At 42.9% G+C, this 24,374-nt stretch overlaps 1 protein-coding gene across 3 annotated transcripts in view; it reads right to left on the bottom strand.

Moving 5' to 3' along the window:
* The window catches only part of COPG2 (COPI coat complex subunit gamma 2), a 150,433-nt gene that overhangs the window by 51,352 nt on the left and 74,707 nt on the right, over window positions 1–24,374 (bottom strand). For all 3 annotated transcript variants that reach the window (XM_036328673.1, XM_036328674.1, XM_036328675.1), the window contains 8 exons: window positions 19,881–19,976; window positions 19,340–19,583; window positions 16,392–16,467; window positions 14,410–14,513; window positions 13,362–13,487; window positions 12,370–12,432; window positions 11,762–11,901; window positions 11,025–11,196 (listed from right to left, as the gene is read on the bottom strand). In XM_036328673.1, the coding sequence (XP_036184566.1) occupies window positions 11,025–11,196; window positions 11,762–11,901; window positions 12,370–12,432; window positions 13,362–13,487; window positions 14,410–14,513; window positions 16,392–16,467; window positions 19,340–19,583; window positions 19,881–19,976 (1,021 nt within the window). The remainder of the gene's footprint in view (window positions 1–11,024; window positions 11,197–11,761; window positions 11,902–12,369; window positions 12,433–13,361; window positions 13,488–14,409; window positions 14,514–16,391; window positions 16,468–19,339; window positions 19,584–19,880; window positions 19,977–24,374) is intronic.

The following is a 24,374-nucleotide window of genomic DNA, read 5'->3' as shown; positions in this document are numbered from 1 at the left end:
CCAGGTCCTGGGACAAAGGTACTTCCACAAGGCACCAGAGTCGTAAAGATAGGGAGGAAGGAGTAGCTTACGCGTGGGTGAGTGTGAGTGTGTGTGTGTGTGTGTGTGTGTGTGTGTGTGTGTGTGTGTGTGTTTTTGGAATTGTGGTGGTGGCTACAGATAAATAATGGTGTTTTGCAGATTGGGGTTGGAAGGGAGTCGGGCAGTTGCAGGAGGACAGTGTCGGGACAGTGAGAGAATGGTGCGAATGCTGGGATCTTGCAGGAAAATGTGTCAATGGCAACCAGTAGAAGGCTAGAGGCCCAAGGGTGAGTGCAGCCCAGGAGTCAGGTTGGGCTTCCACAGCAGTGATTCTTCCCGGGGGTGGGGGGGGTGAGTTTCACCCGAGGGGGGGGTGGGCATGACCCCCAAGGGAGGCCTATCACACCATCTGAAGGGGGAGCAGTACACTGCTTGAAACAACAAAACCAAAAAAAATTCAAAAGAAAACACAAAAACACACCCCAAAGATGTTGCTGATAGGCCTCCTTGGGGGGTCATGCACCCTCGGGTGAGAATCACTGGGTGGAAGGGGCAGAGAGGAGAGCTGGGCAGAGAGGCGAAGCATGAGCAGGTGCGGAGGTGGGGGTATGAGACTCAAGCATGTCAGAATGGGGCTAAGGGACCCTGGACCAGGCAGACAGCAAGCAAAGGGATGTAGCCGAGAAATCACCTGGAAGGATAGAGGGTGGCACCCTGGGCTTCACCTCGAGTGAGTAGGGAGCAGAGCACCAAGGTTTGGTCCAGGCACTGAGGCCTCTTGAGGAGGAGGGCTGAGGGAGACAGGAGCGACCAACGGGGAAATTTAGGGTGGACTGATGTGATCAGAGAGCACCTGAAGGGCTGTAGAGCAGAAGCAAGGCCCAGCTGGGACTGGAGATGATCTGGCAGAGAGACGACGGCTGGCAGAGGAAGGAGAAGAGAGGGCCGGACAGCAAGACCCAGGGCTCTGTGCAGAGCGAGACCGAGCGCCAAGGTGTCAGGCATGGCTGAGCAGGCACAGGGGCAAGAGGGAGGGCTGAAGGCCAAGGACCCAGAGCAGTGGCTCCCAACCTTTTTTTGCCCATGCCCCACCTAAGCATCTCTAAAATCCTGATGCTTCCCCCGGCCCGTGGCATATAATTCCCATTATTCAAAAAGTGAACTCCGATTCATGTGGAGGACACCTAAAAGGCCACTAACTTGGTCTAAACAACCTTCCAAACAAGATGGCATCCGTGAAAGAGAAAAAGCAAAGAACAACAGACAGTTGACATACTGAGGAAGAAATAACCCAGAAATTGCCCCAAAATAACAATTGAAGTGATATCAAAAAATAGCAAATAAACTCTTAAACATATAACAGATGCCGGGGGGTAGGGGAGGCTGGGGGAAGGTCAATTGGGGGGAGAAGGACACAGATGTACTAGTATTTGTAATACTTGAAACGAGAATAAAACAAACAAAAAATAAAAACGAAACGTATAACAGAGAACTTAAGTGATGAATATGTCACAAAAGATCTTTCTCTACTCTACTAGTATATGAAGCTCCTAGAAGCTTCAGAAATGCAAGAAATTCACTCTTATCAAATCGTTTGAAATCGCCCCCGTTAAATCCAAATTGCCCCACTGTGAACGGTGGGAACCACTGACCCAGACTGATAAGGAAGAGGTAGGGGAATCAGAGGAAGAGGCTCCCCAAGGGCTGTGCCCCAAGACTGTGCAACAAAGGGGTCCCAATGGAATCAGGAAAGGTAACCAGAACCGAGGTTCACGTGTCCCTGGAGGAAATCACAGTCCACGTTCACAGGCTGTGAGGAGAGGGCGTAGGCAAGCGGGCAGATGCAGGAGAGTATATGAGGGCCAAGGAGATGGCAGTGGGGTGTGCAGAAGGGGAGGAATGAGGTAACGAGCACACAGAGCACCATGGGCATCAGCAAGAAGAGGTACAGTCTGTGACTGCAGAAATGTCACCTGGCTGAGGAAGGACAGTTTTCTTGCTACCTATGCAGTAGAGAAGCCAAGCAAGAAAGATGATGAACCCAGGCCCAAGAGGTAGGACTTCAGGTGAGCACATTCGGGGTGTGGGAGAGTGTAGGAGAGGGGCCAAATTCCAAGGGCACAAAAGAGTGAGAAAGGACAGGGGACGAATGAACTGCACCCAAAGAATGGTAAAGAAGGAAACCTGGGTGGCCTCTAGGAGAAGGCAGGTACTTTCCTCCCATGGGTGGCTCAAGGGCGGGCAGGAGCCCACGCAGGCTGAAGATCACAGAGTGGGTAAGGCCAAAGAGCAATGCCGGCCTGGTGGGATGAGGTCAGAGGACGACGAGGTGTGCAGAAATGTCCCATGGAAAAGCCTGGGGACAACCCTGTCAGAGCAGGGCTAGGCGAGAGGAGGTGAGGTTACAGAGAAGGCCAGGTAAGCCAACACCATCTCATAATGGTGGACCCCCAAAGGTAAGGAACAGGGGATAGCAGTTGGAATCAGCAGACCCCTCTTGGGCAAGAGAGAGCGGGCAATGGGGGAAGGAGGAGTGTAAGTGAAGAGACCAGCACAGGTCATGGAAGGACCAATCAATCCTTCATCTGACTAGCAAGTCATAGGGGAAGTAGGATGGGACATTGAGGGTCAAGCAGAGGGTGGAGCATGGAGGCAGGGAGAGGTGGGATAGGGGGTCGAGTCTGGAGGTGTTTCTAGTGTGCCAGGGTTGGAGAGGAGGACATGGATTGGGATGGGGTTGGGTGAAGGGAGCCAAGCTCCATGCACGGGAATACCCAACTCCTTTAATGCACATTGTGGGCTGATTCCGTGTCAAGTGGTGGGCATGATGAGGACAACTAAGGAGCAGGAGGGCCAGAGCAGGGAATCCACACAGAGAGCCCACTGGAGTGTAGCCCTAGCAGGATAGGCGAAGGCAAAAGTCTGGTTGGCGGAAAACACACCAGCACCTGAGAGGAACACAGGGGCTCTGTGGAAGGATCATGCCAGGGGTGTGAGAGGAGGAATAACAACCAGAAAAGGGAGAAGAGCAAGAGCTGAGAACGTCCAGGTCCTGGGACAAAGGTACTTCCACAAGGCACCAGAGTCGTAAAGATAGGGAGGAAGGAGTAGCTTACGCGTGGGTGAGTGTGTGTGTGTGTGTTTTGGAATTGTGGTGGTGGCTACAGATAAATAATGGTGTTTTGCAGATTGGGGTTGGAAGGGAGTCGGGCAGTTGCAGGAGGACAGTTTCGGGACAGTGAGAGAATGGTGCGAATGCTGGGATCTTGCAGGAAAATGTGTCAATGGCAACCAGTAGAAGGCTAGAGGCCCAAGGGTGAGTGCAGCCCAGGAGTCAGGTTGGGCTTCCACAGCAGTGATTCTTTTCGGGGGTGGGGGGGTGAGTTTCACCCGAAGGGGGGGTGGGCATGACCCCCAAGGGAGGCCTATCACACCATCTGAAGGGGGAGCAGTACACTGCTTGAAACAACAAAACCAAAAAAATTCAAAAGAAAACACAAAAACACACCCCAAAGATGTTGCTGATAGGCCTCCTTGGGGGGTCATGCACCCTCGGGTGAGAATCACTGGGTGGAAGGGGCAGAGAGGAGAGCTGGGCAGAGAGGCGAAGCATGAGCAGGTGAGGAGGTGGGTGTATGAGACTCAAGCATGTCAGAATGGGGCTAAGGGACCCTGGACCAGGCAGACAGCAAGCAAAGGGATGTAGCTGAGAAATCACCTGGAAGGATAGAGGGTGGCACCCTGGGCTTCACCTCGAGTGAGTAGGGAGCAGAGCACCAAGGTTTGGTCCAGGCACTGAGGCCTCTTGAGGAGGAGGGCTGAGGGAGACAGGAGCGACCAACGGGGAAATTTAGGGTGGACTGATGTGATCAGAGAGCACCTGAAGGGCTGTAGAGCAGAAGCAAGGCCCAGCTGGGACTGGAGATGATCTGGCAGAGAGACGATGGCTGGCAGAGGAAGGAGAAGAGAGGAGCGGACAGCAAGACCCAGGGCTCTGTGCAGAGCGAAACCGAGCGCCAAGGTGTCAGGCATGGCTGAGCAGGCACAGGGGCAAGAGGGAGGGCTGAAGGCCAAGGACCCAAAGCAGTGGCTCCCAACCTTTTTTGGCCATGCCCCACCTAAGCATCTCTAAAATCCTGATGCTTCCCCCGGCCCGTGGCATATAATTCCCATTATTCAAAAAGTGAACTCCGATTCATGTGGAGGACACCTAAAAGGCCACTAACTTGGTCTAAACAACCTTCCAAACAAGATGGCATCCGTGAAAGAGAAAAAGCAAAGAACAACAGACAGTTGACATACTGAGGAAGAAATAACCCAGAAATTGCCCCAAAATAACAATTGAAGTGATATCAAAAAATAGCAAATAAACTCTTAAACATATAACAGATGCCGGGGGGTAGGGGAGGCTGGGGGAAGGTCAATTGGGGGGAGAAGGACACAGATGTACTAGTATTTGTAATACTTGAAATGAGAATAAAACAAACAAAAAATAAAAACGAAACGTATAACAGAGAACTTAAGTGATGAATATGTCACAAAAGATCTTTCTCTACTCTACTAGTATATGAAGCTCCTAGAAGCTTCAGAAATGCAAGAAATTCACTCTTATCAAATCGTTTGAAATCGCCCCCATTAAATCCAAATTGCCCCACTGTGAACGGTGGGAACCACTGACCCAGACTGATAAGGAAGAGGTAGGGGAATCAGAGGAAGAGGCTCCCCAAGGGCTGTGGCCCAAGACTGTGCAACTAAGGCGTCCCAATGGAATCAGGAAAGGTAACCAGTAACGAGGTTCACGTGTCCCTGGAGGAAATCACAGTCCAGGTTCACAGGCTGTGAGGAGAGGGCGTAGGCAAGCGGGCAGATGCAGGAGAGTATATGAGGGCCAATGAGATGGCAGTGTGGTGTGCAGAAGGGGAGGAATGAGGTAACGAGCACACAGAGCACCATGGGCATCAGCAAGAAGAGGTACAGTCTGTGACTGCAGAAATGTCACCTGGCTGAGGAAGGACAGTTTTCTTGCTACCTATGCAGTAGAGAAGCCAAGCAAGAAAGATGATGAACCCAGGCCCAAGAGGTAGGACTTCAGGTGAGCACATTCGGCATGTGGGAGAGTGTAGGAGAGGGGCCAAATTCCAAGGGCACACAACAGTGAGAAAGGACAGGGGACGAATGAACTGCACCCAAAGAATGGTAAAGACGGAAACCTGGGTGGCGACTAGGAGAAGGCAGGTACTTTCCTCCCATGGGTGGCTCAAGGGCGGGCAGGAGCCCACGCAGGTTGAAGATCACAGAGTGGGTAAGGCCAAAGAGCAATGCCGGCCTGGTGGGATGAGGTCAGAGGACGACGAGGTGTGGAGAAATGTCCCATGGAAAAGCCCGGGGACAACCCTGTTAGCGCAGGGCTAGTCGAGAGGAGGTGAGGTTACAGAGAAGGCCAGGTAAGCCACCACCATCTCATAATGGTGGACCCCCAAAGGTAAGGAACAGGGGACAGCAGTTGGAGTCAGAAGACCCCTCTTAGGGATGAGAGAGCAGGGAATGGGGGAGGAGCATTGCAAGTGAAGAAGGGAGCACAGGTCATGGAAGGACCAATCAATCCTTCCCCTGACCAGCAAGTCATAGGGGAAGTAGGATGGGACATTGAGGGTCAAGCAGAGGGAGGAGCATAGAGTCAGGGAGAGGTGGGATCGGGGGTCGAGTCTGGAGGCATTTCTGGTGTGCTAGGGATGGAGAGGAGTTCAGCCTTAAGATCCATAGGATTTCGGTAGGTGTTGGGTGAAGCGAGCCAATTCGAAGCACGGGAATACCCAATTCCTTTAATGGAGATTGAGCGCTGATTCCTTGTTAAGTGGTGGGCATAATGAAGGCAGGTTAAAGAGCAGGAAGGCAAGATCAGAGCATCCATCCAGAGAGCCCAGTGGAGAGTAGCCCCCGGATAGGGGGAGGGCAAAAGTCTGGTTGGCGGAAAATACACCAGCACTTGAGAAGACCACAGGGGCTCTGTGGAAGGATCATGCCAGGGGTGTGAGAAGAGGGATAACATTGAGAAAAGGCAGAATAGCAAGAGCTGAGAAAGTCCTGGTCCTGGGACAAACGTACTTCCACAAGACACCAGAGTCATAAAGGAATGGAGGGAGGAGTAGTTTACGCATGGGTGAGTGTGTGTGTGTGTGTGTGTGTTTTGGAATTGTGGTGGTGGCTACAGATAAATAATTGTGTTTTGCAGATTGGGGTTGGAAGGGAGTTGGACAATTGCAGGAGGACCAGTGTCAGGACAGTGAGAGAATGTTGCGAATGCTGGGATCTTTCAGGAAAATGTGTCAATGGCAACCAGTAGAAGGCTATAGGCCCAAGGGTGAGTCCAGCCCAGGAGTGAGGTTGGGCTTCCACAGCAGTGATTCTTCCCGGGGGTGGGGGGGGTGAGTTTCACCCGAGGGGGGGGTGGGCATGAACCCCAAGGAAGGCCTATCACACCATCTGAAGGGGGAGCAGTACACTGCTTGAAACAACAAAACCAAAAAAATTCAAAAGAAAACACAAAAACACACCCCAAAGATGTTGCTGATAGGCCTCCTTGGGGGGTCATGCACCCTCGGGTGAGAATCACTGGGTGGAAGGGGCAGAGAGGAGAGCTGGGCAGAGAGGCGAAGCATGAGCAGGTGAGGAGGTGGAGGTATGAGACTCAAGCATGTCAGAATGGGGCTAAGGGACCCTGGACAAGGCAGACAGCAAGCAAAGGGATGTAGCCGAGAAATCACCTGGAAGGATAGAGGGTGGCACCCTGGGCTTCACCTGGAGTGAGTAGGGAGCAGAGCACCAAGGTTTGGTCCGGTAGCTAAGGACTCTTAATGTGTGGGCTGATGTGAGAAGGGAGTACTTGATGAGCTGTAATGGCTGTAAGGATGCCTGTCTGTGTTGGCTGACTACACTGAAGAATTTGCATCTTGTACTGATATGACTGCTGTGTGAGAAAGAGGAGGGATGCAATACTCACCTGTTCAGTTGAAATCTGATTGCCATTGTCTGAAGCTAGGAGGTAACAGGTACAGTGTCAATAATAAGGCCAGATGGTGACAGGTTGAATGTATAGAGGGAATTTTAGAAATTCCATTGTGTCTGATGAAAGGATGATTGGTTACAAGATGAATGGAAAGGTGAATAATGAGTTTTCAATCTAGGAATCTTGTTCAGTCTCAAAATTTGTCATATTGGAGGTATACTGATATAAGGCTAGACTGATACAAATTCTAGTTATAAAGTCAGCGGAAGTGGTGATAAAAGTAACGTTCTATCCTTTTTATCATCTAAGTAAAAATTCAAATTATGTGCTTTAGCTATAAAGACTGTAAATTTTATCAAGGTTCATTAATATGGATCCCAGTGAGAAGATGGAGATGAGTCAAAGGAAAAAACTATTCTGAGATCAATTACTTAATTGAAGTTGTAGATTTAATACCGAGTGTCAGGAGTTAATATGGTTAAACCTGAACAACAAATAATGAAGAGCGACTATAGATTCAGAAAAAAATTCAGTGTCCATCACATTCCTATGGTAGCTCAAATTAAGGTGGAGGTTTAAAAAAGGGTAGGCAGAAAGTCGGGAACTGAAGTATATATGAAAGAGTTATGAATTTTTAATTGGGAGGCAGCATCCCTAATGAAAAACAGAGAAAAGCAATTCATACTGATATACTATGAAATTTTTTGTTAGTATGTATATTTTCTACTGAAGACTTTTTAAATGAGTTATTTAAATTTGGTGTTACTGATGCAATAGCTATTCAGAAGAAAAAGCTTCTGAATGAGAAAAGTTGCTAAGAAAGAATGCTGCCTGAAAGGCTTTTCTTAAAATTTTTGATTAAAACAGTAATTGTTAGGGGCTAGAATATAAAAGTAGGACTAACTGAATTGAGACTTAATCTTTTCAAAAATTGCCCATAAATCAAGGGAAGGAGTTAAGGTGCTATCTTGATGTTGGGTTAAAGCACATTTTTCAGACGGTGTAGATTTTTTGTACAGTTATAAAGTACGGGAGAATGGGAAAGTTTAAAGATACAGCAAAGACAAGAATAATTGAATAATTTTTTGGAGGAGGTTAGAGGGTGTGTGTCTCTTCAACTGTGGAAGACTTACTTTTTAAAGAGGATAAAGGAAGAAAGTAGATAGTTCCAGAATTGAAACAAAAATAGCTTCTGTTTATTGAGTATTTACTACATGCCTGGCACTATGGTAACGACCTTATTTAATGATATTTCATCCTTTCAACAATCCTGAAAGGCTTATAGTGATCAAATAGCTTGTCCATGGTTACACTGTCTATATGGATCAGAGTCAGAATTCAAATCCCAATTTGTGTAGCTCTAAAACCTATATTCCTTTCTACTATGCTATATAATTTTCAAGTTGAAGGAAATCATGATCTATATAATTTATGTTTTCCCCTTGTGATTATAAGGAAAATATATTTTCTGAGATGAGACAAAGTAGAGGTGATGTGTAGATATTCAGGTGATTGGTAAAATTTGGAATATTTGCAATGGGGAAAAGAAGGAATGGGTAAAAGACTTTTATTACCATCTATGTCCTGGTATTTTACTTCTATTCATTGTACAGCAAAGACTTTGGATTGGCCATAGATTAAAAATTTTAGAATTTCTGACAAAAACAAAGGAATAGAAAGGAATTTGCGTTTAAGCAGGTAGATGATGGGTCAAATATAAAGCAGTTTGAAAAGTCCAAGTGCTGAGACTTTTCTCCAAGATGGGATGACAAATGTTTATAACTGACTTTTAGCACCAAATCAGCAAACCCTTTGAATTTAATAGGAAAAAAAATTTCTCCAAATGCCAAATTTTTATTAATAAAATATGGAAAAAGCATTAAGCAAAAGAGCCTGAAGCCAGCAGATCAAAGGTTGAAACCTCTGGGCTAATTTGTAAGATATACTTTTTTAAAAAGAAATTAACCCCTCACTACGGAGGGGTCAGAAAACCTCCCCTGTACCTACTCTCTTAGTATAAAAGTTTCTATTGTTGTTGTTGTTGTTGGTGTTGTTGTTATTTCCTCCTGAACTATATGTGATTGCTGTAATTTCAATACTGTTGTCTTATGTATTTTGATATTGTAAAACTGTATTTACTGTCTTCTGTTAATACATTCACTGGGGTCTGTGAGGCACCTAAGTTATCAGTTATCCAAGTGAGCCTGGAAAGGGAAGAGCTAGTGTTCTCACTTGGGAAAAGCTTGATTATTCAATGGGTTCAAGCATTTTGCTTCCCTTTAAAATTAAGTGGCGAAGTAATGGCTTTTCTTAAAAAAGCAGAAACTTGGTGAGAAGCACCACAGGAGGAAGAATTATAAAACAAGTAGAGGAGGCCACTTGAGAAAACTAATAAAAGTGCAGATTATCCCAGGATGGTGGTGGAAGCCACGGGGCTACTTTAAGACTGGGCCCAGATACTGGTTTGGAACAAGAGTAAATAAAACTACCTTTACTTAAGATACAGTCAGCTACGTTTCTGGCTGGTGGACATACTTTAGAAAAGTCTAACTAGAGGGGAATAGACCAGGAAAGAAAGTGAAGCTAAAAGGGAATGGAACAAGAGAAACCTCATTAAGGGATAAGGGAGGTAATGAAAGGTTAAAGTTGGATGGCCTCAAGCTTGAAGGAGAAATCCTAGAGGCCAGATAGGAAAGTGCCTTCCTAACCCAGCGGGTTATGGATCCAGGGTGGCTGCACCCAGGGGTCAGAGGGAACAACCTGGGATTCAGACCCCGCAACAGTGCCAATTTGAATCTACCTCGTGCTAGAGTGAGTAGCCTGGTCTATCATCCAACAGAGATATGATTGGGCAGGGGTTCCCAGAAACAACATCTAAAAAGGGAGCTTGGAAAGGGGCTAAAAGGAGGCAGGTTAAGCCCCTAATGTAACTGAATGATGACCAGAGATAACAATTCACTAGTACTTTTACGATTTCTTGTAACTCTGTACCTTCCTCAATATTTGTTAACTATTATCTGTTTTATTCCTGTACTAGTAAAATTTTTTCCCTGTATCAGTAGTAAAAATTGTTTTTCCTGTACTAGTAGTAAAAATTGTTTTTCCTGTACTAGTAGTAAACATTGTATTTTCCTGTACTAGAAGTAATAAATGTTTTTTCCAGTACTACTAATAAAAGTTTTTCAAAACATAAATGCAATGTGTGTGCTTATTTCTGTGAAAACCAGGTAACCATTGTGAATACTCCTTAGTGAATATGGAAAGAGAAGAAGCACTCAGGTGGGGAAAATATATCAAGTACAACACACACTAGACATTCACAAGAGGTAGGTCAGAAGACCTCAAGTCCCTGAACCTGTAAATACTATTATGGGCACTAGAAGCTACCGTCCCCACTCCTACCCAGACTCCACATGAATCGAGGAAAGAATTACAAAGCCTTTTTCCCATGTGGATACACAAATGCTGATTAAGACATTTACTGGGCTGAGACATACTCCCAGATGCCAGTACTGTGGTATAGCAGCGGTCGCCAATCGGTAGTCCGAAAGGTTGGCGACCGCCAGCAGACCCTCAAAGACAATATATTTTAAAATGCCATGGATCTACTAATAAAAAGCCCTTACAATGTCCTGGAAAGAAACACCAGGGAGAAGTGGGCCGTGCTCCTTACAGGAGACATCAGACAGATGAACCCTCCTCAGTGGTTACACTGTTCTACCAGAAAGCCTGACGTCCTTCTGGGGCTGCCCCTCTACACTATTCAGATTCTTTTTTAAGATTAAATGTCCAGCAAATTCTACTTAGAGATTTAGTTATAAATAATATTTCTGCAGCACTAATTATATAACTATGAATACATCATCACTATCATTACATTTAATTCTAGAAAAGAACCATATTCTTGAACCCCAAACATGTCTCCAGACATTTAGGAGCTCAAGTGGTAATGCATTCTTAATCATGTAAGTGTCTCTTCCCCTCTGCGGGTTAGTACCTGCTGAAGAGTCATCATCAGGCAAACGGACAAGAGTGTAACATATTCCTGGTTGATTATAAGTGAGGCTGGGGACTGGGATACAACACAGCACTTCATAGGAATCTGACGGTTCCACCTGCACTGTCACTTTCTCCAGTAGCTGGTCATTGAGAGTGTTGGTACAATCAAACTGAAAAGTCAGCAAACAGAAAAACATTATGAAGGATAAGAACGGTTTGCAAGCAAGTTGTCCCTTCCCACCCATAACCCATAACTCAGTTCTGGAATTCACTATGCCTTTCCTCCCCAAATAGTGCTGTAGGTCTCCTCCTAAGGTTTTTCTTTAGGTAATAGGGACAGCCTTATCCTTGAAGCTTTGGGGTTTATATTATTCACTCGTTTTTTCTCTCTTTCCTGCGACTTAGTTCTACCAAACAAGATGGCAGATGTTTAATGGATTTCAATTGATTCTTAGAAGCTAAGCTTTTATCCTTATGTTAAATGGTGATTATTTTTTAGCAGCTTATACTTTATGTTGTGAAACTTTTCCAGATATTTTATTTTTAAGTTCTTTTAGTTTTTAACCCATCATACAAAGGCATCTCTGTAGCCATGGGAAGGAAAACCAGAAATGCTACTAAGTTCCTTTCCTTCTCTATAAAAAGAACTACTAGAATCACAAATTACAGGGGAGTTAATACTGGTCTCCAAGCCTAGTAAGCTCCCATAGGGGCTGGGTAGGGAACTTATCTCACCTGGAACACAATGTGATTGGTAAACATGTGCTTGACACAACGAACAAAGTATTCGGTCTCTGCTTCTGTAAGCTGAACAGGCTCAGAAGACCTGAACAAGGGTCCCAGATTCATAAACTCAGGAATAGCAGCCAATTGTTCTATCAAGAAAAAAAATAAGGAAGAAAACAAAATGAGAAGATGACCCAAAATGAGAATAATCTAGGAGGACATTATGTTAGATGCTCATGATGTTTTAAGTTTCCATCACCTAGATAATAATTAAACTCTGATATATCCCCAAGCTTTAATAAATTAATATTTTAAGAGTTTATACACTCAATTACTAAAAGCAAAAAAACCTTATATTCCTAATTTCTTAGAATTTGAGTTCCCTGTTACCTAGAATATGAAGAACAACATTCCCAGTTAGCACATTTTCCATGGACTTTAGGTAGCCCCAGCAACTATAATCTATAACAACAACTATAACCTATAACAACAAATATTCAGCCACACAAAGATTTCCTGCACTGGGAATTCATCAAACTGAATGAAAGTAGTGCATTTCATTATATTTATAATGCCTAGGGTGCAGACTATTACTTCTACCCATCAATTTACCGTACCTTGGAAAATGTCTTGCCTGGAAGGAGCCAACTTCTCTGACTTAGTAGCCACAAGTGTGATTTCTAAAAAGACAGATACGAGCAATCAAGTGAGCTTTCCTCCCATTATCAAGCTGAAAATGCAGACAGAAAGACATCAAGGCAGAAGCTTCTAACACACATAAAAGAAGCCACTGCTAAAAACACCAGTAGGCTTCTGTCACCTTTTTTTAGTGAGATGTTCAAATTAAAATTTACTTAGTGAACATATTTTGTTATATAATAAAGTAAGCCCTAAAATATAGTATTTGCTTTAAATGGGCAAGAATGTACAAAAAAATATTCTCAAAAGAAGGAACTATTTATAAAACAAGTCTTCTCATGATTCAAATAGGAAAAATTACTTGTATAGTATCAACAGAAAAACTGAAAAGGTTCAAAGTTAAGCTCATTCTTTCTCAGTCTGACCATTAAACATTTTTCCTTCCTTCCTTCCTTCCTTCCTTCCTTCCTTCCTTCCTTCCTTCCTTCCTCCCTCCCTCCCTCCCTCCTTCCCACCCTCCCTCCTTCCCACCCTCCCTCTTCCTTCCTTCTTTTTTAATTTTATAGTTAGCTATCCCGTGGGAACATTTTTTTATGATCTTGTCCCATACATTCTTTCAAGACAAACCTCCAATAGTAAAATTAAGAAATTACCAACTTCAGAAAATAAAAACAGGAGGTGACAGCACAATTGCAGCTCTGAGACACACAGTGACAGCTAACTTCAGATTCTGCAATACTAAGCACGGAAAAAGAAAAACTTTCAATCTGGTCACACTTCATATTTGAGCTTTTAAGTGAAAAACCAGGAAAATAATTTAAAAGCTAATTAAAAACATCATCCACCATACTTCTAAAAAGATTTAGAAATGCAGAGTGACAATTAAGCAAACTAAGGATGTATTAGAGAAAATATGCTAATAACACTACTTAAACACAGAAACACTAACAGAGTGAAGTCGTCCCATTACCTGCTTTCTGTTCAAAGGCAGGAGCCATAGCAAGAGGAATAGATTTCATGTCGAAGGGCTTTTCTGAAGGCTCTAATGTATACTGATGTAAAGCTTTTTCCATCCCTGGTATAGACACTGTCAGACCTATGAAACAGAGAAATCTCAGCATTATAACTTCTTGCCAATACTAGGATCCAGATAGGCCCAGATTTACACTGTTTATCTACTCTTTCTGAAGGAGGGGAAAATATAACCACAGACTTTATAACATAAGAAATTAAAAGTAAAGGCTATTATATAAAACTTTCTTAAATTTCATCCAAGGAAGCATGGGAGCAGAGCATAAACATTTTCAACAAAATATAAGTACCTTCCGTAAAAGAGAGCAACTTACCCATGTGGGAACAATGATCTAATAAAAGCCTAAGTGACCGTTATGGTAGAATGACCAGAACTACGGGTCACTATGACGCAGACTGACCACCAGGGGGCAGACGCTTAATGCAGGAGCTGCCCCCTGGTGGTCAGTGCACTCACACAGGGAGAGTGCAGCTAAACCAGAAGCCGGGTTCATGGCTGGTGAGCACAGTGGCAGGAGCCTCTTCGGCCTCCATGGCAGCACTAAAGAGCAGCGAGCAGGCAGTAAGGAGCGAGGGCTCCTGGACTGCGAGAGGGATGTCCGACTGCCAGCTTAGGCCCAACCCGAGGGAGTGGGCCTTAGCCAGTAGTTGAACATCCCCTGAGGGCTCCCAGACTGCAAGAGGATGCAGGCTGGGCTGAGGGACAACCCCCCCACCCCAGTGCACAAATTTCATGCACCAAGCCTCTAGTAGCATAAGAAAAGGGAGAAAAGGTAAACCCATTCAAGAATGAGCTCAAAAAGCATCAGGAGCAAGCAATATTCTTTGGGCTTTTACATACTTTAGATTTCCCTAGAAATGCAAGTGCAGTCAAAAACATAAAAGAAGCATTTTTCCTAGTAAAGTCAGCTCATATGCAAATCATCTTAAGACATTCTTCCAAGATACCAAAAGTATATTTGTCTATATCCGTGGCTCTCACTGACCATTGAAGATATATGTAGCATTCAATGCCATCTGCTTCTGCTGCAGCACATTCAGATAGAAAGTAGCTCTGTCTCGGACCTCATCATCAGTATCCATCATACACCTGTCCAGGGGATACAAATAGGCATGTCACACAGCACCCTAAAGATTCCCAAGAGCTTTACCACCACGTCTAAAGAACACAACCAGGCCATGTGATACCACCTTTTTAAAAAATATATATTTTATTGATTTCTACAGAGAGGAAGGGAGAGAAATAGCGAGTTAGAAACATTGATGAGAGAGAAACATCAATCATCTGCCTCCTGCACACCTCCTACTGGGGATGTGCCCGCAACCAAGATACATGCCCTTGACCAGAATCGAACCTGGGACCCTTCAGTCCGCAGGCCAATGCTCTATATACTGAGCCAAACTGGTTAGGGCTGACACTACCTTTATTATAAAAGAACTCAACAACAGCCAACAGTGTATCCTAAAATCACCATAAATCTTGAGTATTGCTCCCAATTGGTAAATAAGCACTATATAAATAGGCATTAAAATAATTAGCAAGAGAAGGATAAGTATCACATGATCTCACTCATTTGTGGAATATAATGAACAACATAAACTGGCAAACAAAACTAGATACAGACATAGAAGCATCGAACAGACCCTCAAACCTCAGAGGGAAAGTAGGGGAGGGTGGTGGGTGAGGGGAGAACTTGGGGGGAAGAGATCAACCAAAGAAGTTGTATGCCTATAAGCATAACCAATGGATAAAGACAATGAGGGGGGGGTGAAGGCTGGGACTCAGGGGCAGGGGCAGGCTGGGAGAAGACAATAGGGGGAGAGGGGAGAGACATATGAAATACTTTCAATAATAAAGAATTGCCCTGACCGGTTTGGCTCAGTGGATAGAGAGTCAGCCTGTGAACTGAAAGGTCCCAGGTTCAATTCCGGTCAAGGGCATGTACCTTGGTTGCGGGCACATCCCCAGTAGGGGGTGTTCAGGAGGCAGCTGATCGATGTTTCTCTCTCATCGATGTTTCTTACTCTCTATGCCTCTCCCTTCCTCTCTAAAAAGTCAATAAAATATATTTTAAAAAATAATAATAATAAATAATTAAAAAAATTAGGAAGAACTCAATAACATAAGATAGCAGTTTGGAGTTTTTCTTGGGTCTGCAACCACATGATCCTGATAAAGACTTAGGCTTCTTTATAATTAAAAAATGGGGCCAGAACCAGTTTGGCTCAGTGGATAGAGCGTCGGCCTGCGGACTCAAGGGTCCCAGGTTCGATTCCGGTCAAGGGGCATGTACCTTGGTTGTGGGCACATCCCCAGTGGGGGGGTATGCAGGAGGTGGCTGATCAATGTTTCTCTCTCATCGATGTTTCTAACTCTCTATCCCTCTCCCTTCCTCTCTGTAGAAAATCAATAAAACATATTAAAAAAACAAAACAAAACAAAACAAACAAACAAAAAAAAAACTGGTTTATTAAAAAATGGGAATGTTAGGCTTTCTAAGGATATTAAAAAGCACTCAAAATCCAAGCACTGTTCATTTAAACCAACCAGCCTTTGGTTTGTAATTTTTATCTTTTAATAAGATATAATCACAGTTTTTGCTCACATCAAGTCTTTTCCTCATCAAATAGGGAGTCCGAGAGACCATGAGAAGCTGAAATTTGCAACTCTACTTAGTGAATCACTTTGAAGTTAGCCCCTAATATACAAATTGAGGCATACACCTTTAAGTCACTTTCTCAAACTCACACAAAGAGAAATTCAAAATCAAATTTTATAAGTACTTAGCATACACAAAATTACTAGAAGAGAACAAAAATGCCATTTGCCCCTCACTTACTCCATCAGCTCTATTCTTAGGTCCTGTAATGCATTTGATATGGTACAATGAGGAACTCTATTCAGCCATATGGCAGTTCTTATTTAAAAAAAAAAAAGGCTCCAAAAAAATGACATTCTTTTACTCACCTTTGTAAGAGTACAAGGATGCTTGGGAGGAGATTCTCATTCTGAGCCCCAAATTTAGCCAAAGCACTCACAGCAGCTATAATGAAGCATAAAATGAAGCAACGTAAATATTGGTTTCTTGCATTAAGTAATAATCATTCAAAAAATTAGAAAAGTTTACCCATGTTCAGAGGGAATAAACTCTCTTATTGTTTTATTGTGTCTTGATCTTATTTCTTTGATCCATTTAAGCATAAACAGAAATCTGTAGGCCCAAGAGAGCTATGAATAGGAAAATCCTCCATGCATTGTAGGAAAAATCATATCAATTTCTTTTTATGAGCACTCCTCCATTCCCACTACAACCTCTTATATATCATACTGATATAATTAAGCTATAATCTCAAACAACCAGCTCCAAGCATAAATAGATGCTCTATTATTAAAATTCACTTAATCCAATAAAGATTTATTGCTCACATAACTTTTGCAAGGAACTGTGATAGGTGCTGGGGAAAGAAAGACAGAAGAAATAGCCCCTGACATAAAGGAGTTGTAGTCTAGTGGGAATGACAGGTAAGTAAAAAGATGATTACAACACAGCACAATAAGTCCATGATAGAACCATATCCAGGAAGATAAGTGAATACAGAGAAAGAAACAAGTCAGAATTGGTGAAGAAAAGTAGAGCTAAATATTGAAGAAGTAACATTAACCAAAGGGAAATGGAAGGAAAATAGTATTAAAGGCAGAGAGAATGACAAGTGCAAAGACCCTCAGTCCAGAGAAAAAAGCATAATGTCATATTGGAACTAGACACAGGTGAGGAAGGCTGAAGAATAGGATCCCATGTTTGAGAGCAGGAGGAGACAAGTGAGACTAGAAATAAAACAAAAATAGGTTGTGGTTTAGCCTCTGTTATTATTAAAGAACTAGAGCCCCAGTGCACAAAATTCATGCATGGGGATGGGGGGGAGGGGGTTCCTCAGCCCGGCCTGCACCCTCTCGAATCCAGGACCCCTCAGGGGATGTCCAACTGACGGTTTAGGCCCAATCCCACAGGGATCCCCCTAACTCAGTGGTTCTCAACCTTCTGGCCCTTTAAATACAGTTCCTCATGTTGTGACCCAACCATAAAATTATTTTCGTTGCTACTTCATAACTTTAATGTTGCTACTGTTATGAATCGTAATGTAAATATCTGATATGCAGGATGGTCTTAGGTGACCCCTGTAAAAGGGTCATTCGACCGCCTAAGGGATCATGACCCACAGGTTGAGAATCACTGCCCTAACTGCTCTCCCCTCCCGGCCTGATTGCCCCTAACCTAACTGCTCTCTCTTGCTGCCCTGATCGCTCCTAACTCCCTCTGCCTTATCCCCGCCACCATGGCTTTGTCTGGAAGGACATCTGGAAGATGTCTGGTCTAATTAGCATATTACCCTTTTATTAGTATAGATTATTAGTAAAGACTAGAGACCTGGTGCATAAATTTAGGCACAGCTTGGGGGAGGGGACACAGTCGGACAGCCCTCTCACAATCCGGGACCTCTGGCTCCTAACTGCTCACCTACCTGCCTGCCTGATCACCCCTAACCACTCTGCCTGCTTGCCTGATTGCCCATAACCACTCTTCCTGCTTGCCTGATGCCCCTAACTGCTCCCCTGCCTGCCTGATCGCCCTAACTGCTCTCCCCTGCTGACCTGATCCCCCCTAACTGCTCTCCCCTACTGGCCTGATTGCCCCTAACTGCTCTCCCCTGCTGGCCTGATCGCTCCTAACTGCCTCTGCCTCAGCCCCGCCACCATGGCTTTGTCTGGAAGGATGTTCGGAAGATGTCTGGTCCAATTAACATATTACCCTTTTATTAGTATAGATTATTAGTATAGACTAGAGGCCTGGTGCACGAATTTGTGAACGGCTGGGGGGAGGGGATGTGGGTGGGGAGTGAAAGGGGGCGAGACAGGCCAGGGGGAGGGGCCGTGGCAGTTGGCAGGCTGGCCCTGCCTCCTGGTAGAACTCCGGTCAAACTCCCAGTCAAGGGGACAATTTGCATATTACCCTTTTATTACATAGGATGTTAAACACAGCATGAATTTGTGTATTTGCAGCAGAGTACGCTACACTAAACTTATAAGCAGATTTTAAATGCAAAGTCCATTTTTGTAGCAGAGTGTGGAGTACAGACTGGATCTGTATGAGAGTGGGAGCAGTCACACTAGTTGGCACTGGAAATGAAGGAGAGCCTAAAGCAGCACCCATGAAAATAAAGGAAAAAGAGAATAAAGGAATATTAAAGAGTCAGAATTGATAGAATTTTGCCAAAGAACAGGTGGAGATTATAAAACAGGAGAATAAGTTTCTGCCTTTGCAAAGGAATGGATGATAAAGGTTTGGGTGAGTTTAGTTTTAAGTTGAATTAGAAGTGCCTTAGATAGTTGGACATAAAAGTTCAGGAAAGAGACATGACTGCAATGTCACCGCCTATGAATAGAGCTCTGAAAATGATCACCAGAATAAGTGTGTATGGTAAGAAGACAAACCCCTTAGAAAACTATTATTTTAGGGAATGGAAGAGAAGCTCTATAAATAAGACTGAGGAGTGATGGAAAGATGCAGGCTATTGTGGAAGCCAAGGGAGAGTTTAGTCAATAGTACATTAAACTGACTGAGAGGTGAACAAAGATAAAAACATTAGAGTATTTAACTTGATTTTCCAACTCGCTTATAAGTGATATATTTTTTAAATAGCTTCAGAGGATTTTTAAGGAAGAGAGCTAGATTATAGTGAGTTGAAGAGAAAATGGGAAATAAGTTCATGAGTGGCTATTTCAAGTTTATCAGACACGGGAAGTATAGGAAGGATCCCACCATCAAGTAGAAATTTTCCAATTTCATCACCACCCCCTTGAGTTACACATTTAAAAAGATCAGCAGTTACACCATTATCAGTGTTCCAATGACTTACCAGCTCTAACAGCCTCATTTTCCAGTACGACTCTATTGAAAATAAAGCGGATATACTTGGAGGGAGCAGGCGTTCTGGGGCCCTCTTTGCCCAGCAAGTGTAGAATCTTTGTAGCCAGAACAGTGTGCTCACAGTCCTCAATGAATTCACAGAGGTGGGCTAGACCTGCTTCTTTAGCCTCAGGGTTCTCTTCCACAATGCTGATGATGCAGTCCACAATGGCCCGTTTATATTCAAAGCCTCCCTGGCAAAAGAGAAAACTCCCATTCGTTCTGAGGATGCTTTTTGGAGAAATGCTTATACTCCAAGGCTTATGCTTATAATATTAAAATTTCCCTTCCCTTCCTTTATGAAAGAAACAGAAGTGTTTTTTTCTGCAGGAAAAGCTAGAGCCATAGCATGTTTAGTAATGATAAGTCAGCAACCAGAAGTAAGCACACTATTTGAGAGACACATGCTGCTTTAAATACTGTGACATTTAATGGGAATCGTAAGAATTTAAGAGAGCAACTTCCTATGATTTACAAACTAGTCCACCTACATCGTCTCGGAGCATGTTGGAGAGGAAAGTCATCATGACGCCATGCTTTCGCGGGTATTTCTGACAGAGAGCACTAATTGCCTGTACAACCACCACCTGCAGAAAAACAAACAGAAAGGCCATTCACCTTTATAATGACTGTACTACCACCACCCATAAAAAGACCAACACAGAAAGGACATTCATCTTTACAACTTTAGCTACTAAGCATACTTTATTTACTGTAAGCTAAGAAGGCACTGTAGTTATTCAAAATTGCAATGGTTCTTCATGAAAGATAAGCCAAGAGACCTCAAGGGAAAATAAAAAGTTCATTCAAGCCAAAACCGGTTTGGCTCAGTGGATAGAGCGTCGGCTTGCGGACTGAAAGGTCCCAGGTTCGATTCCGGTCAAGGGCATGTACCTGGGTTGCGGGCACATCCCCAGTAGGAGATGTGCAGGAGGCAGCTGATCGATGTTGCTCTCTCATCGATGTTTCTAACTCTCTATCTCTCTCCCTTCCTCTCTGTAAAAAATCAATAAAATATATTTAAAAAAAAAAAAAAAAAGTTCATTCAAAAGACTCCATTCCTTTACTCCAAATAAATAAGCACATAAAAATTTTAAAGTGAACAGTAAAGATTAAAAGCTTGAACAGACTGATTTCCATAGAAGAAATAGAAAGTTACCATAGAACTACTTTACAAAATGGTTTCTAGAATAATTTTACCACAACTTTAAAGACCAGTGTCAAGTGAGAAGGGTGTGAGATATTACATTACTTGCAAGCTAACAAGTGAGTCTGCCACAATTTCATTAATGCTAGTAGAAAACATGAGACTCCAGGATCAGAGATGAAAGACAGTAAATTACTCATTGCAACAGCAGTAGCTACCATACCAGTATTTGGAACCAGTTTCCTGAGCCCCAATCCCCACAGGGCAATGCAAAAAGGGGCAGATAACACTGAGACCTGCAGACCATTGCATTACGGGAGAAGAACACCGAGGTATGGCACTTGAGTTTACAATGGGCAATAAGCATGCCGGTCTTTTGTTCTGAAGGGAAACATTATTTTTCTTATACTGGACAGTGAGCATGTTTGCTTTTTGCTCTACAGCAGTGGTTCTCAACCCTCTGGCCCTTTAAATACAGTTCCTCATGTTGTGACCCAACCATAAAATTATTTTCGTTGCTACTTCATAACTGTAATGTTGCTACTGTTATGAATCGTCATGTAAATATCTGATGTGCAGGATGGTCTTAGGCGACCCTGTGAAAGGGCGTTCGACCACCAAAGGGATCGCGACCCACAGGTTGAGAACCGCTGCTCTACAGGGAACAGTAGCTTTGTCTTTTAGAGCTGTATTGAAATATGCCCTGTACAGGGAGACACTATATTTTCTAAGGTTGGAAAATACCTTGCACTACACAAAGGGAACTAAGCTAGGACAGTAGGAAACAAAGGGCAGTTAGTGCCTAACTTGCAAGATGTGCAGAAATACAAGAAACTCCTGGAGAATTGGGAATTGCTTCTCAACAACCAGATAGTCCCAATCTATACACATCATTTCAGAACATAGAAAATGAAGAAAAACAAATCAATCAGTTGCCTCTTGTATGCACCCTGCCAGGGATCAAACCCACCTAGGTATGTGCCTTAACCAGGAGTTGAACCCACAACCTTTTGGTGTACCGGATGATACTCCAATCAACTGAGCCACCCGGCCACAGCAAACATCCAGTTTTTTTTTATGAAGCAATCATACCAAAACGTAATAAAGATGTAATACATGCAAAACAAAAAATTTTAGATGGAATTCATTTATAAATATTGATGCAAAAATTCTAAGTGATAGATTAGCTAACAACTCCAATACTACAGTAATAAAATAATATTTCATCATGAAATGGGATTTATACCAAGAATGCAATAATGGTTCAACGTAAGAAGATTAGTTAATATAATGCATATATTAATGAGTCAGTAAAGAAAAATCATAGGATTATATCCATAGATGCTGAAAAGACTTTGATAAATATACAACACCTATTACTAATAAAAATTCTTGAAAAAAAAATAGAAATGGGTAGATAGTTCCATTTTACACACTCACACCTCAATCCTAATGTCACTATATTACTAAATAGAGAACACCAAGAGGCATTCCCATTAAGGTCAGAAATAATATAAGGATGCCACTATCGACTATTATTCAACATTACTATGGAGTTATTAGCTAATGCAACTAGACAAGAGAAAACAATTAGAGGAATAAGAATTGAAAAATAAAAGACATAACTATCTTTATTTACAGATGATATGACAATATACCTGGAAATCCTACGAAAGCAATAAAACTAAATAAAATAATTCAACAAGGAAGTAGGATATAAAATTAAAATGCAAAAATAATACTAATCATTGCATGAAAAATAGCTAGTTAAAAGATATAATGGGTGCCTTGACTAGTTTGACTCAGTGGATAGAGCGTCGGCCTGCAGACTGAAGGGTCTCAGGTTTGATTCCAGTCAAGGGCATATACCTTGGTTGCAGGCACATCCCCAGTGGGGAGTGTGCAGGAGGCAGCTGATCGATGTTTCTCTCTCATCGATGTTTCTCACTCTCTATCCTTCTCCCTTCCTCTCTGTAAGAAATCAATAAAAATATTTTTTTAAAAAGATATAATGGGTTAAAACATATAACAACAAAAGATAATATAGTTAGGAAAAGCATTTAAGACATTCAAAACTAATAAAAATACTTTTAAATATTTTGAAAGGCACAAAAGTAACTGGAACAAATTATAAAACATCACTGTTCTTGGTTAAAATGTCTTAACATTAAGTTAACTTATAAATTAATGTGATCCCAATAAAAACACCAAGGAGATTTTTTATGAAACTAGACAAGTTAACACTAGTTCATAAGGAAAAATATACACATAAGACTAGCTAGGGAAACAATGAAAATAAAGAGTTATGAGAGGCAGCTAATAAATATTAATACATTCTGCAAAGCTTCTATATTTAAAAGTGTGTGATCATGATTTATGAATAAAGAAAACAACATAATAGAATAGAAAGCCCCAAAATAGACCCAAGTACATATGGTACTTTAGTATATGTTAAAGGTGGTATCTACTTATATAAAAATCATGGGTGGTGTTCATCACGACCACAACCGCAGCAGCCAAGCAGAAGGAAGTCAGTCCTGCAGGGGTTGTCTTGGCAATGGCTGCGCCCTCCCCCGAGCTGTTTCCTGGAGCTGTTTCCGGTGAAGGCAGGGTTTGAGGCAGGAACCCGCCCTTGGAGCATGGAGGCATATCTTTATAAAGTGTGCTGTGCCAGCACAGCCAAGGGTGACCCTGAGTGGGGGCGGCTGAAAGGCTTAGAAAAGACAGACAAGAGAATGAAAGCTGGGTCTCGGTGGGACGCTGATTCTCTGAGAGACAGCGACCACTACCACAGCCGTGTCTTTATTTTATAGCAAATGCCATGAGGCAAAGTAAGGGCGTGACCAAGATGTTTACAACATTCTCCTGGGTTTCAATCCTACTCAACTACATGCACCTGAACTCTAACAAGCCCACATCACTCAGGCACGTGGGGCCACGTGTTTGGACCATAGGTCCAAGCTTACAAATACAGCTGTTGGCTATAATTGTGCTGGGAGGGATCTGCCCTCCAAGCTGGGACTTGCACATGGCAATGAGAGGACTGTGCCCTCTCATCAGTCCAAGGCTTGAACCTGTCCAAAACACTGTAGCGGCTCCCCACAATAAAGTTTTAATTCTGTTTCTTTGTTACTAATGTTGTGGCCCCACCCCATAACAAAGAAACAATTTCCGGAGGATGAGGCCCAGGAATCAGGATTTTTAAAAGATTCCCAGGTGATCCTAGTGTGCAGCCAAGGTTGAGAACCACTGCTATAGATAATATTAAAAATATATCTAAACGTGCAATTCTTTGTCCAAAAAATGAGCTTGTTCAAAAATTAAATGAAGAAAATCTGGATATACTCGATGGAGATTTTCACACATATTTGAGTGATGATTCCATTGATTCCACAGATGATGCTGAAAAGGAAAATTTTCCCATCGAATTTCTTAATAGTATTACTCCTTCAGGAATGCCGTGTCATAAATTAAAATTGAAAGTGGGTGCAATCATCATGCTATTGAGAAATCTCAATAGTAAGTGGGGTCTTTGTAATGGTACCAGATTTATTATCAAAAGATTACGACCTAACATTATCGAAGCTGAAGTATTAACAGGATCTGCAGAGGGAGAGGCTGTTCTGATTCCAAGAATTAATTTGTCCTCATCTGACACTGGCCTCCCATTTAAATTGATTCAACAACGGTTTCCCATGATGCCAGCATTTGTGATGACTATTAATAAATCACAAGGACAAACTCTAGACAGAGTAGGCATATTCCTACCTGAACCCGTTTTTGCACACGGTCAGTTATATGTTGCTTTCTCTCGAGTTTGAAGAGCATGTGATGTTAC

The sequence above is a fragment of the Myotis myotis genome, unplaced genomic scaffold, assembly GCF_014108235.1.
Source record: "Myotis myotis isolate mMyoMyo1 unplaced genomic scaffold, mMyoMyo1.p scaffold_m19_p_11, whole genome shotgun sequence".
NCBI classification, from domain to species: Eukaryota; Metazoa; Chordata; class Mammalia; order Chiroptera; family Vespertilionidae; genus Myotis; species Myotis myotis.
Note: the sequence above shows the minus strand (reverse complement) of the source record. Positions and strands in the feature narration are given on the sequence as shown.